The sequence below is a fragment of the Staurois parvus genome, unplaced genomic scaffold (genome assembly GCF_062004578.1).
Source record: "Staurois parvus isolate SC_StPar_1 unplaced genomic scaffold, SC_StPar_1.0 ptg001253l, whole genome shotgun sequence".
NCBI classification, from domain to species: Eukaryota; Metazoa; Chordata; class Amphibia; order Anura; family Ranidae; genus Staurois; species Staurois parvus.
In genome coordinates, this window is record NW_028319049.1 from 767,085 (window position 1) to 780,053 (window position 12,969).

Sequence of the window (12,969 nt, forward strand, 5' to 3'; positions counted from 1 at the left end):
AGAAGACTCCGGGGAGGACAACTTCCACTTCCAATCACCTAGGCGATTGCAGTGGAAGTGGGAGCGGGTACCTGTCAAATCCCCCCCGCTGCTCCCCGAAGGTGCCAATCCTTAATCTGGAACGGGGAACAAAGGCTTAAAGTGGAACTTCCCCTTTTGGGTGGAGCTCTGCTTTAAGCTGCAGGAACAGAGCTGCTGCTAGAGCAGGGCTTCAAATTTCCACTCGCCTGCTCGCCAAAGGCGAGTGGAAATTATGGTGGGGGCGAGTGTGTCCCCCAGGGCCGTTTTACTGAGCAGGCTCGGAGCTCAGGCCGGATCTGTCATTGGCACTGGGAGCCGTCAGACTGCGCAATAGCTGAGCACAGTGAAAGCAAAGCAATGAGTGTGTGGTGTGCGCTCTGCCTCCCCCTAGATTGCAGTACCTGGATCTGTGAGTGAAGAACGAAGTACTGCAACTTTTTAAGAGGGGGGGGGGGGAGTGTGTGTGTGTGTGTGTTTATACGTGTAAATGTGTGTCTTTATGTACAATTGTACATGTGTCTGTGTACATGTGTGTAACTGTACATGTGTTTGTGTGTAAGTATGTACGTACATGTGTCTGTGTATGTATGTACGTGTGTGTGTATTTCTGTGTATGTATGTGTGTCTGTATGTGCCTGTGTGTATGCGTGTCTGTACGTGTACATGTGTCTCTATGCGTGTATGTACATGTCTGTGTGTGTACAGGTGTCTCTGTGTGTGTTTGTTGGGGGCGAGTAACTCTAAGGCCTGGCTGGTAGCTCAGGACTTGAAATTTTAGAGTGTGTTCTATAACACAGGGTTTGGCTGTGTCTGGCCATAGGGTGGCGCTATTAAGCTGGAGGAACGCAAGGAGCTTCTGCAGGGTGCGCCAGCTAAGTGTGGCCACAGTGTGGCGCTATTACACTGCAAGAACACAAAAGAAGTCCCTGGATTGCATTCTATAGAGACTGACAGGTGAGTGTGGCCACAGGATGGCGCTATCATGCTGCATGAGACCAGGCCAGACTGTAATGAACCTGAAATAAGAACTGTCTGCTGCTTGCAGGAACCACCTACAGGAAACAATGAACCTCGACAGTCCTGGGCAATCCAGACAGTTTCTATTGCAGGCACATTAATGATGACGCTCTAAAGAGGAAAAGACACCATTCTGATTATATAAAATTTGTATAGAAATGGATTTGAATATATTACAACTCCCCTCCCCCTGCCCCGCTCCCCCCCTTCCCCCGCAGTCCTCGCAAAGTGCCGCAAGACAGGTCCTCTCCCGGGCCTAGAACTCGCGGGCCTCCTGCAGCTGGGCCAGGTATTCGTCCTCAGGGGGGTTCTCTGGACAGCCGCGGCCGTTGTTTGGGGGGCGCAGGGAGTGGATTCGGCTCCAGTCCCCCTTACACAGGATCCAGGGCAGCACATCGGCCTTGTAGTGGAGTTCGGGGGAGAAATCGGCGCTGATGAGGTTGGGGATGGCGGCGGCGCGTCCACGCGTTACCAGTCTCAGGGATTGGTCGTAGCAGCAGTGCTGAGCCCCCAGGCTGCTGCTGTCCCGGGTGAGTAAAGAGCGCAGACAGAACCGTGCGCCCGGATTGTAGATGTCCAGCCTCTCCCGACCGCCGCTGGCGTCCCTCCACCGGAAACTGTGCGCCAACTTCTCATCCCGCAGCACCAGCGAGCTGTACACGGCCTCCGAGGGGTAGGAGCAGGGGCAGCTGGGGAGTTCTGTCAGCACCCGGTGCAAATAGTTACTGAGGAATTCGCTCTTACAGCTGAGCCAACGATCGCAGCCGTCCAGGTGAGCTGAGGGGGGGGAGAGGTGAGCGGTATGAGATGGGGGGGAGAGGAGAGCGGTATGAGATGGGGGGGATAGAGAGGTATGAGATGGGGATAGAGAGATATGCAACTTCGGGGGAGCATGAGGATGGGGAACAGGTAATATGAGAGGGGAAGGAGGTAGGAGAGAAACAATGGGGGGGGGGACATTGGGGTATGAGATATGAGGGACGGTGGATGTGGCAGTCATCCGGGTAGACAGGCATGAGAGGTGGGGAGAGGAACATGAGATAAAGCAGTAACATCGGGAGAGGAGTGTGAGATATGACGGTGACATGGGGGGAGAGGAGTATTGAGAAATGAGGGTGACAAGCGGGGGGGGGGGGGGAAATAATAGATAGGAAGGTGACATGGGGGGAGAGGAGTATTGAGATATGAGGGAGACATGGGGGGAGAGGAGTATTAGGAGGGAGACATGGGGGGAGAGGGGTATGAGATAAGAGGGTGACAGGAGGGGATAGGAGTATTGAGATATGAGGGTGACATGGGGGAAGACGGGTATTGAGATATGAGGGGGAGATGAGTATGAGATATGAGGGTGACATGGGGGGATACGAGAATGAGGGTGACATGGGGGGAGAGGAGTATGAGATATGAGGGTGACATGGGAGGATACAGGATACGAGTATGAGCGTGACATGGGGGGAGAGGAGTTTGAGATAGGAGGGTGACATGGGGGGAGAGGAGTTTGAGATAGGAGGGTGACATGGGCGGGAGAGGAGTATGAGATAGGAGGGTGACGGGGGGATATGGGATACGAGTATGAGGGTGACATGGGGGGAGAGGAGTATGAGATAGGAGGGTGACATGGGGGGAGAGGAGTATGAGATAGGAGGGTGACATGGGAGGAGAGGTGTATGAGATAGGAGGGTAACATGGGGGGAGAGGAGTATGAGATAGGAGGGTAACATGGGGGGAGAGGAGTATGAGAGTGACATGGGGGAAGACAGGTATGAGATTTGGGGGTGACATGGGGGGAGAGGAGTATGAGATATGGGGGGGAGATGAGTATGAGATATGAGGGTGAAATGGGGGGAGAGGAGTATGAGGTATGAGGGTGACATGGGGGGGGGGGTGAGTATGAGGATGACATGGGGGGGAGAGGAGTATGAGATATGAGGGTGACATGGGGGGGAGAAGAGTATGAGATATGAGGGTGACCTGGGGGGGGAGAACAGTATGAGATATGAGGGTGACATGGGGGGGGGGGGGAGATGAGTATGAGATATGAGGGTGACATGGGGGAAGACAGGTATGAGATATGAGGGTGACCTGGGGGGAGAAGAGTATGAGATATGAGGGTGACATGGGGGGGAGAAGAGTATGAGATATGAGGGTGACATGGGGGGGAGAAGAGTATGAGATATGAGGGTGACCTGGGGGGGAGAGGAGTATGAGATATGAGGGTGACATGGGGAGGGGGGAGGGGGGAGAGGAGTATGAGATATGAGGGTGACGGGGGGGGGAGGAGTATGAGATATGAGGGTGACATGGGGGGGGGAGAGGAGTATGAGATATGAGGGTGACATGAGGAGGGGGGAGAGGAGTATGAGATATGAGGGTGACATGGGGGGGGGAGAGGAGTATGAGATATGAGGGTGACATGGGGGGGGGGAGAGGAGTATGAGATATGAGGGTGACATGAGGAGGGGGGAGAGGAGTATGAGATATGAGGGTGACATGGGGGGGAAGAGGATGAGCACGGAGGATGAGGATATAGAACAGGAAGGCAGCAGAGAACTCACCATTGTCTGGAGCCGGAGTCGCCCCGCTGGCCAATGTCGCCCACCACTGGGTGGAGTTCTCAGTGTCGTCCTCCCCTGTGGAGTGACAAAGTGACAGTCATATAAAGGGGCACCCCGAGCACTGACCATAATGTGACATCACTGAGCACCAAGACAAACATTCCACATCATCTTTGTGACATCACAAGTAATAGGCGGAGCACAGAATGGGGGTGGGGTCAGTGCTCACCTGGGCACGGCAGGAGGTCACACACACGGGATTCGGTGGCGGTGCAGGAATATCCGCAGGCGCGTGTGCGTTTCTGGCTGGGGCGGCCGCAGGTAGCGCTACATGGAGACCAGGAACTCCACTCCTCCTCCTCGTAATCTGCCCGGGAATAAAACCATAGGTTACATATCGCCCCAAAAGGGGAGGAGCAAACCTCATGACTTTCAGAACCCTCTGAACAGCAAGACTCCATGTCTACCCAGCAGTGGGAGGAGTCAGGCTCAATGTCTCATACCTCTCTCCAAGATCACCCAGTAGTGGGAGGAGTCAAGCTCAATGTCTCATACCTCCCTCCAAAATCACCCAGTAGTGGGAGGAGTCAGGCTCCATGTCTCATAACTCCCTCCAAGATCACCCAGCAGTGGGAGGAGTCAGGCTCAATGTCTCACCTCCCTCCAAGATCACCCAGTAGTGGGAGGAGTAAGGCTCCATGTCTCATAACTCCCTCCAAGATCACCCAGTAGTGGGAGGAGTCAGGCTCCATGTCTCATAACTCCCTCCAAGATCACCCAGTAGTGGGAGGAGTCATGCTCCATGTCTCATACCTCCCTCCAAGATTACCCAGTAGTGGAAAGAGTCAGACTGCACTCATACTTCCCCATCTATGCCACCCTGTAGTGGGAGGAGTCACTGTACTCCCATACTTCAGGGTGGTTGGGGTATTCTGGATTTTCCTATACTCACCGTAATGATATTTGTCCTCGGAGATCCAGTTCTCTCCATTTGGATCTCGCCCACTCAGGATGTTATCGTCCCATTCATAGTCGCCCCCAATCTCTGGGCCTGAGGGGCCCGGGGTGGAAGTCTCCCCACCGGGGAAGTCGTTGTACTCCCAGAAGAGGGGCCAAAAAAGCTCATGCTGAGACACCCAATCCGGGTCCGCCCAGTCCGTCCGCGTATCCGACAAATCCAACTCCACCTCCGCCTGGGATGCCGGATCCACCTCAATTGTCACCTGCAGAACGATAACCAGAAATGTCACCCCAACAGTGACCCCGAAATATACTCACCCCTCTCCAGATATAAGATATATTATCCAGGAGTGACATCACCGCTCTCCAGATATAAGATATATCATACAGGAGTGACATCACCGCTCTCCAGATATAAGATATATTATAGAGGAGTGACATCACCGCCCTCCAGATATAAGATATATTGTACAGGAGTGACATCACCGCTCTCCAGATAAAAGATATATTATAGAGGAGTGACATCACCGCTCTCCATATATGTTATATTACACAGGAGTGACATCACCGCTCTCCAGATATAAGATATATTATACGGGAGTGACATCACCGCTCTCCAGATATAAGGTATATCATACGGGAGTGACATCACCGCCCCCCAGATATAAGATATATTATACAGGAGTGACATCACCGCCCTCCAGATATAAGATATATTATACAGGAGTGACATCACCGCCCTCCAGATATAAGGCATATTATACGGGAGTGACATCACCGCTCTCCAGATATAAGGCATATTATACGGGAGTGACATCACCGCTCTCCAGTTATAAGGTATATTATACAGGAGTGACATCACCGCCCTCCAGATATAAGATATATTATACGGGAGTGACATCACCGCCCTCCAGATATAAGATATATTATACGGGAGTGACATCACCGCCCTCCAGATATAAGATATATTATACGGGAGTGACATCACCGCCCTCCAGATATAAGATATATTATAGAGGAGTGACATCACCGCTCTCCAGATATAAGATATATTATAGAGGAGTGACATCACCGCTCTCCAGATATAAGGTATATCATACGGGAGTGACAACACCGCCCCCCAGATATAAGATATATTATACAGGAGTGACATCACCGCCCTCCAGATATAAGGTATATTATACGGGAGTGACATCACCGCCCTCCAGATATAAGATATATTATACAGGAGTGACATCACCGCCCTCCAGATATAAGATATATTATACAGGAGTGACATCACCGCTCTCCAGATATAAGGCATATTATACAGGAGTGACATCACCGCCCTCCAGATATAAGGTATATTATACGGGAGTGACATCACCGCCCTCCAGATATAAGATATATTATACAGGAGTGACATCACCGCCCTCCAGATATAAGATATATTATACAGGAGTGACATCACCGCTCTCCAGATATAAGGTATATTATACGGGAGTGACATCACCGCTCTCCAGATATAAGATATATTATACAGGAGTGACATCACCGCTCTCCAGTTAGAAGGTATATTATACAGGAGTGACATCACCGCCCTCCAGATATAAGATATATTATACGGGAGTGACATCACCGCTCTCCAGATATAAGGTATATTATACGGGAGTGACATCACCGCTCTCCAGATATAAGATATATTATACAGGAGTGACATCACCGCTCTCCAGTTAGAAGGTATATTATACAGGAGTGACATCACCGCCCTCCAGATATAAGATATATTATACAGGAGTGACATCACCGCCCTCCAGATATAAGATATATTATACAGGAGTGACATCACCACCCTCCAGACAAGTTATATGGTTCAGTTGATTTAGGTTGTCACCACAGTGATGGTTCGGTGACCGCCCTCCCATTGGTTGGCTGTGTTGGGGTCTTACCTGGATGTTGGGGTTCTCGGAGGTCAGGTTGGCCCCTGATAGGCTCTGCAGGTCCAGGATGAATGGTGCCGCTTCCTCCTGACCTTCGTCTGTCCGGTGGGATGTCTGTCCGTGGCCCCCAGGGGCGACCTCTGACCTCTGGCTGTCCTGTACAGAGGGGACAAGGTCAGTGCTTATCCCCCACTTCACCCCAGGAGCTTACACTCTAATCCAAAGCTTTGTGGCCTCATTTACTGGAAGCAGCCAATCAGAATTCAGTCCTCATCAGCCTCTTCCTCAGGTCAGCTGACACCAAGTACTTGTCCTAGGAGCTCGCAATCCAATCCGACACATGACAGCTAAATCAGAAGCCGACGAGTGGAGACATGACAGGGACCAGCACCCCCCTTCCACACAGCACCCCCCTTCCACACCACTGTGCTGTGATTGGGGACCACCTAGTCATCCCCATCCTCACCATCACTTCTCTTATGGTGGCCACACATGCTGCAATTGTTTACAAATCTGATCATTCCAATCAAAAGGATCGAATCCGCATGGAACAGCCAAGACGTCCCTCACTGCCAATTTACATCAGACTTCGACCGGGAGGAATATTATCCATCGTCTTCCATCGAGATCCCCTGACGGTACTCCGCCGTCATCATCATCCCCATCACTTTCTTTTATCAACCCAATCATTACCCTTTCCTCTGTCATCACCATCCTCACCCTCATCATCCTATTATTTTTCACATTCATCTTTGTTCTCTACTGTCATCATCCTGATCATCCTCATCCCCCTTTATCGTCCTTATCAGTGTCCTCTATTCTGTCATCATCATCCTTATCCTCACCATAGCCATCACCCCTCTTATCATCCTCATCAGTATCTTCCCTACTGTCATGGCCATCCTCATCCTTACTATTCTCATCATCATCCACACCATTGTTCATCGTCCTCAACTTTATACTCTCTACTGTTATCATCATCCTCATCATTTTCATCATCAGTTCCCTATATCATCCTTATCAGTAACCTCTATAATGTCATCACCATCCTCACCCTCATTATCCACATCATGATCATAATCCTTATTATTTTTTCTCTATATTGTCACCACCATCCCCATCCTCTCCATCACTTTTCTCACATTCCCCATTGTAGTATGTCATCTCTGTCCTCATCATCTTTTGATCATTATCCTGATCACTTCACTTTCATCATCACCATCCTCACCATTATTAATCATCCTCATCTTTATCCTCTTTACTGTCATCACCATCCTCATTATCCTCACCATAATTATTATCATTGTTTCCCTACATCATCCTTAACAGTATGTTCTCTACTATCATCACCATCCTCACCATCATTATATCCATCCTGAACACAACCATCCTCATCATTATCATCCTTATTTGTCCTCTGTACTGTCATCACCATCATCCTCATCTTTATCCTTTCTACTGCCATCATCCTCCTCATCAATATCCTCACCACCATCATCATCATCAGTATCCTCCTCCTCATCATCCTCACCACCATTATCCTCATCCTCTTATATCATTCTTATCAGTATCCTCTATACTGCCATCACCATCCTCACCATCATGATCTTCATCCTCCTCATTATTCACTATATTGTCACCATCATCCTCATCCTCACTTCCCCCTTCCTGTACATGATCCCTGTCATTAATGTCCTCAGCATCCTTTTATCCTCATCACTTTCCTTTACCATCCTCATCCTCTGTCATCTCCATCCTCACCATTTCTTCCTCTCCTTTCATCCTCCTCACGTGTCTTTCTGGTCTTCATCCTCTTTGCTGTCATCCTCACTCCCCCCATTCTTATACATGATCCCCGTCATCTCTGTCCTCATCATCCTTCACTTGTCTTGCTCTCCCCTTCCTCCCTTCACTGTCATCTCCGTCCTCATCCCTTCTCTCCTCCCCCCCCCCCCCCCGACTTCTTATTGTTATCCCGATCCCCTCTCTGTTGTGCTCACCTGGTGGGGCTCCGGGCGGGCGGGAGGGGCCCCCGGGAGGGTCTCCAGTCGGCAGCTCAGGAAGAGGAGGACGAGGATGGCGCCCCACATCACTGATCGCCCGGCCGGGTCACTCTGCGCCCATCTCTGAGGGCGGGGCGGAGTCAGGGGCGGTGACGTCACTCTCCGGGGCGGTGCCGAGATGGACGGAGAAGGCGGTCACGTGTTCCATGGGACTTGCCGGCGGCGGCTTTGTCCGGACATGAGGGAGGGGCCGTTATCGGTCTCATGCCATCCTCCGAGCGCTCCTCCCGGCACCGGCGCTCGGTTGGGGTTCCGGTCCATCAGGCGGAGATCCTCCTTGCCTGCAGAACAGAGCTCTGGCCGCCGTCTGTGACTCCTCGGGGGCGGAGCAGGAGCTCCACGTGGGCAATGCTACCACTGTGTGGGTGGAGCTAGAACCAAGAGCGCCAAGCATCTGCTAAGTTTTTAGGGGCGAGGATAGGGTTGGTTGATGTGCATTGTGTGTAAAGGCTGGGAGCACTGCTGGCCCTCAACTCGAATTGTCTCGGAGAGCCGCCTTAAGTTCGATGATCCCCGAATATTGATGAGCGACTTATTATAATCGCGGCTTTGTAGTGGCTCGTTCCTCCAATCCCTGCTCCTCCACACACCATGTGATACTTCTTCCAAGAGGCTCCACCCCATTGTAGCAACATGTGATGACAGGTTCACTTCAACTGGAGAGCTCCACCTTCATGTTCTGCGGGGGTGGGATGATAGGGGTGGAGCACCACCTTAGGGAGAGGGGACAATATGGGTGGGGCACCACCTTAGGGAGGGAGGATAGATATGGGTGGGGCACCACATCGGGGCTGGAAGGGGCTAACAAGATCGAGACAGGGCAAGAGAGAGGAGGTGAGCACAGACACCAATTACACCCACAGGGGAGGAGAAGAGGAGCTGGGTCTGCACACACAGAAACTAAACACTCCCAAAAGAGGACAGGAAGGGAGGAGCTGGGCCAGCACAGACAGACAATTCCAGAAAGAGGACAGTAAGATGAAGGGGAGAGTAACTGGGCCAGTAGTGACAGACACTTTCAGAAAAGGAGTGGGGGCTAGAGGAGCTGGGCCAGCATAGACACTTCCAGAAAGAATGGGGGCTGTAGGAGCTAGGTCAGCACGGACAGACACTCCCAGAAAAGGAGTGGGGGCTCGAGGAGCTGGGCCAGCGTGGACAGACATGCCCAGAAAAGGAGTGGGGGCTGGAGGAGCTGGGCCAGCAGCAAAATAATTAAAAACCGAGAAAAAGGAGAGAGGTGAAGGGCAGAACACATAATAGCCACTCCCCTAAAAGGAAAGGACGAGATGTAGCTGGGTCAGCACAGACACTCGCAGAAGAGGAGGGGAGGGGTGGAGGAGCTGGCTCCGCCCATACAATAAAAAGCCACAGAAGAGGAGCTAGGGCAGCATTGAAGAGAGAGGGGAAGAAAGAGACAGGACAGGAACAGTCAGGGAGCAGATGTGGCCCTGGGGCTGCATTTTCACAGCTCAGGGTGAAGGCCTCAACCACTCGGGCATAATAAAGGGTACCTGTGTGACAAGGGCTGGTCTGTCCCCAGGACTGCGGAGGCACCTCATGCCGGCCCATTCATGGCTATTGGGATGTAATGGCCGCTCAGAGAGCCCCAGCCACTGTGTCTGAACCGGCAGGAGTGGGGTGCCTGTGCATCTCATGTGGGCAAAACACAGCTCCACCCACAACTACAGATTTATGTATATTTATAAATATTGGACAATTTTAAAGTTTACTGTAATACAATTGAGCATTCTTAACGTGTTACTAAACCCAGCCCCCGCCTTCCCTAGAGCCGGCCTCTCCAGACCCCACCTTCCCTAGATCCGCTCACCCCGGCCCCCGCCATTCCCTAGCTCCGGACTCCGAACTGAGCATGTGCAGAGACTCCTAGGCCTCTGTACTATCAGCAGGTGGTCTGGAGGCAGAAGGGGAGGATCAGAGAAGACAGGATCAAACAGCCTTTTTACACAATGCAGAGGATTAACCCCTTAGGTTCCATAGTGAGTATAACCAGCATGCTTTACTGCATCTACAGACTGATTGTACTGTTGTGGGTTTAGCAACTTTGATATAGTAAGGAAAAAATATTTATTTCAGGTACTTATACAGCGCCATCAATTTACACAGCGCTTTACATATATATTGTACATTCACATCAGTCCCTAACCCTCAAGGGGTGTACAATATAAGGTCCCTAATTCACATTCATACATACACATACCATAGACAGTTTAGACAGGATCCAATTCACCTACCAGCATGACTTTGGAGTGTGGGAGGAAACCGGAGTACCTGAAGGAAACCCACACTGGCACAGGGAGCACATGCAGTCTCCAGGCAGGTGGTGCCGTGGTTGTGATTTGAACCAACAACCCGAGTACTGGATGGCAGAAATGCCAACACATAATTGTATGTAAAAGAATGACATTTAGAAACATACAAAAGCTGTGCTGTAACCACTTGCCAGCTGCACGCTGTGGCTTTACTGCTGCAGTGCGGGCCGACTGCGCACAATCACAGATACGGGATTTGCCTTTCCAGGTGGGGTGGGGAGACACCCACCTACCCACACTGACACTGTCTCCTTTACATGCCGATCAGTGGACCCCGGCCAATGATTCACAGCCGGACCTAACAAACATCGGAGCAAGTGACAGCAGAGATATCTGTCACATAGTTAGTCTGGCTGAAAAAAGACAAAAGTCCATCCAGATCAACCATTTAAAAAAAAAAAAGCAAAAGTTATCATCCTACACCCACAGTTCATCCAGAGGAAGGCAAAAAAAAACCCCCAGCAAAGCATGATCCAATCTGCTCCTGTAGGGGAAAAATTCCTTCCTCATCCCCCGAGAGGCAATCAGCAAACAACACAGATCTCTGTGCCGCATTTAGTCCTTCCCCCCCGCCGCTGGTCTCTACCCCATTATTTATAGGTGCAAACCACTTTTTGGGATTATTTATTTTTATTTATTTTTTTTAACCAAAGGGATAACAGAATACATTTTGGCCTAAACTTACAAAGATTTTTTTTTTTTTGATTGGATGTTTTATAGCAAAAAGTAAAAAAGTTTCTCAAAACGTTTGGTCTTTTTTCGGTTTATAGCACAAAAAATAAATATCTCATTTGTGATCAAAAACCACCAAAAGAAAGCTCTATTGGTGTGGAAAACGACATATGTCATTGTGTTGCATGACCGCGCCAATTGTCAGTTAATTTCCTGGAGGTATTCCGGAGCAGGGGCGGACTGACCATTTGGAAACTCAGGCACTGCCCAAGGGCCTGGGGTCAGTAGGGGGCCCCATGAGATGCCCCTGGTACCTTTTTCATAGGCTTTTTTGAGTTTGGGCAAGGACACTGGGGCCCCATGATCCCCTATTGCCCGGGGGCCCCATGAGTTGTCAGTCCGCCCCTGTTCCCGAGTGTAGCTCGGGGTAAAGTTTCAGCACCACAAGCGGTAACCCCGAGCTACACTCAGGAATACTCTGCAGCATTGCTCCAGGATCTCTTCTTCTCTTACCTTGTCCTGCGCTCCCCCAATGTCCCCCCTGCAGTGTCCCCTGCAATGTCCTCCGGCCGATTCCGGGTTCCGTTCCCTGCGACGTACAGGGGACGGAACTGGCGGGAAATTTAAAAATATCAAAAAGTGACATTCACTAAATACACTAAAATCACATAGTATAACATTCCTGTATCAAACCATTTCACATACATTTTGTCCCGAGTGCTTTGTCCGGCGCCCTGCCTGCTTTTTTACTGTTCTTTCTGCCTGGAAACTGAGAAACGTCCATGGCGTCCAAAAAGCGTCCCTTTAGGTCAAAAGCAGTTTTAGACCGGCTAGAGAACAGCGATAGTAAATCAGAACCACTTGCAGAATTGAGTGATAATGATTCGTGGGGGAAATTCCTCATCAGACACTGAAAACAATTCTGCGACTTTGCTCAGTGATGTGCGAACTTGGCGCTATATTTCAAATTTCAGTGTTTTTGGTTTGATTATATTATTGAATTAAATTTATTATTATATTATTTTTTATAATTATTTATTAAATTATAATTTATGATTTCGTGTTTCAAGTTTTATCCTACCCGGGATGTTTACTAGACTCTTGTTCGGACAGATTTCAGTGAGTTATTCCTAAGAATTACAGGCCTACAATAAAAAAACGACATATTTCCATGCAAAAAAAGTACCGCTTTGAGCACAGAAATATGGACATAATCAGACTGCTAGGGAGGCTACAGTAGCACAGTGCAGTATAGCAAAATTTGATCTGGTCACGAAGGGGGGGGGGGGGGGAGTTTCCGGACGTACATTCGTCAGTAGCCTCAGAGGGCGTTAATCCAGTTTGTATCAAAACACCTTTGCAAACATAGATATTACCCTGTAAAATTAGCAGTGATTGCACTGGCTATGTACAGCAGAGTAGTGCTGAGTAG

At 50.1% G+C, this 12,969-nt stretch overlaps 1 protein-coding gene across 2 annotated transcripts; it reads right to left on the reverse strand.

The window, feature by feature from the left end:
* Window positions 1–1,169: 1,169 nt before the first annotated feature.
* Window positions 1,170–8,782, reverse strand: ISM2 (isthmin 2). Of its 2 annotated transcripts, none has more exons than XM_089660601.1 (6): window positions 8,473–8,782; window positions 6,482–6,628; window positions 4,546–4,816; window positions 3,823–3,960; window positions 3,594–3,668; window positions 1,170–1,815 (listed from the first exon to the last, which is right to left on the reverse strand). In XM_089660601.1, the coding sequence occupies exons 1-6, from the start codon at window positions 8,560–8,562 to the stop codon at window positions 1,295–1,297; spliced, it is 1,242 nt and encodes a 413-aa protein (XP_089516727.1). In that variant the 5' UTR covers window positions 8,563–8,782; the 3' UTR covers window positions 1,170–1,294. The 2 variants fall into 2 exon arrangements, with proteins under 2 accessions (XP_089516727.1, XP_089516728.1); XM_089660602.1 differs by lacking the exon at window positions 8,473–8,782 and adding an exon at window positions 8,234–8,269.
* Between the last annotated feature and the right edge of the window lie 4,187 nt (window positions 8,783–12,969).

What these genes read in the sequence shown, in the direction of transcription:
- ISM2 (XM_089660601.1), bottom strand. Translation starts at nt 8,562, where the DNA reads ATGTGGGGCGCCATCCTCGTCCTCCTCTTCCTGAGCTGCCGACTGGAG. An exon ending in CCGAGAACCCCAACATCCAG is followed by an intron (nt 4,817 to 6,481) that starts GTAAGACCCCAA and finishes ATCGTTCTGCAG; the next exon opens with GTGACAATTGAGGTGGATCC. An exon ending in GACTCCGGCTCCAGACAATG is followed by an intron (nt 1,816 to 3,593) that starts GTGAGTTCTCTG and finishes CCCCCCCCTCAG; the next exon opens with CTCACCTGGACGGCTGCGAT.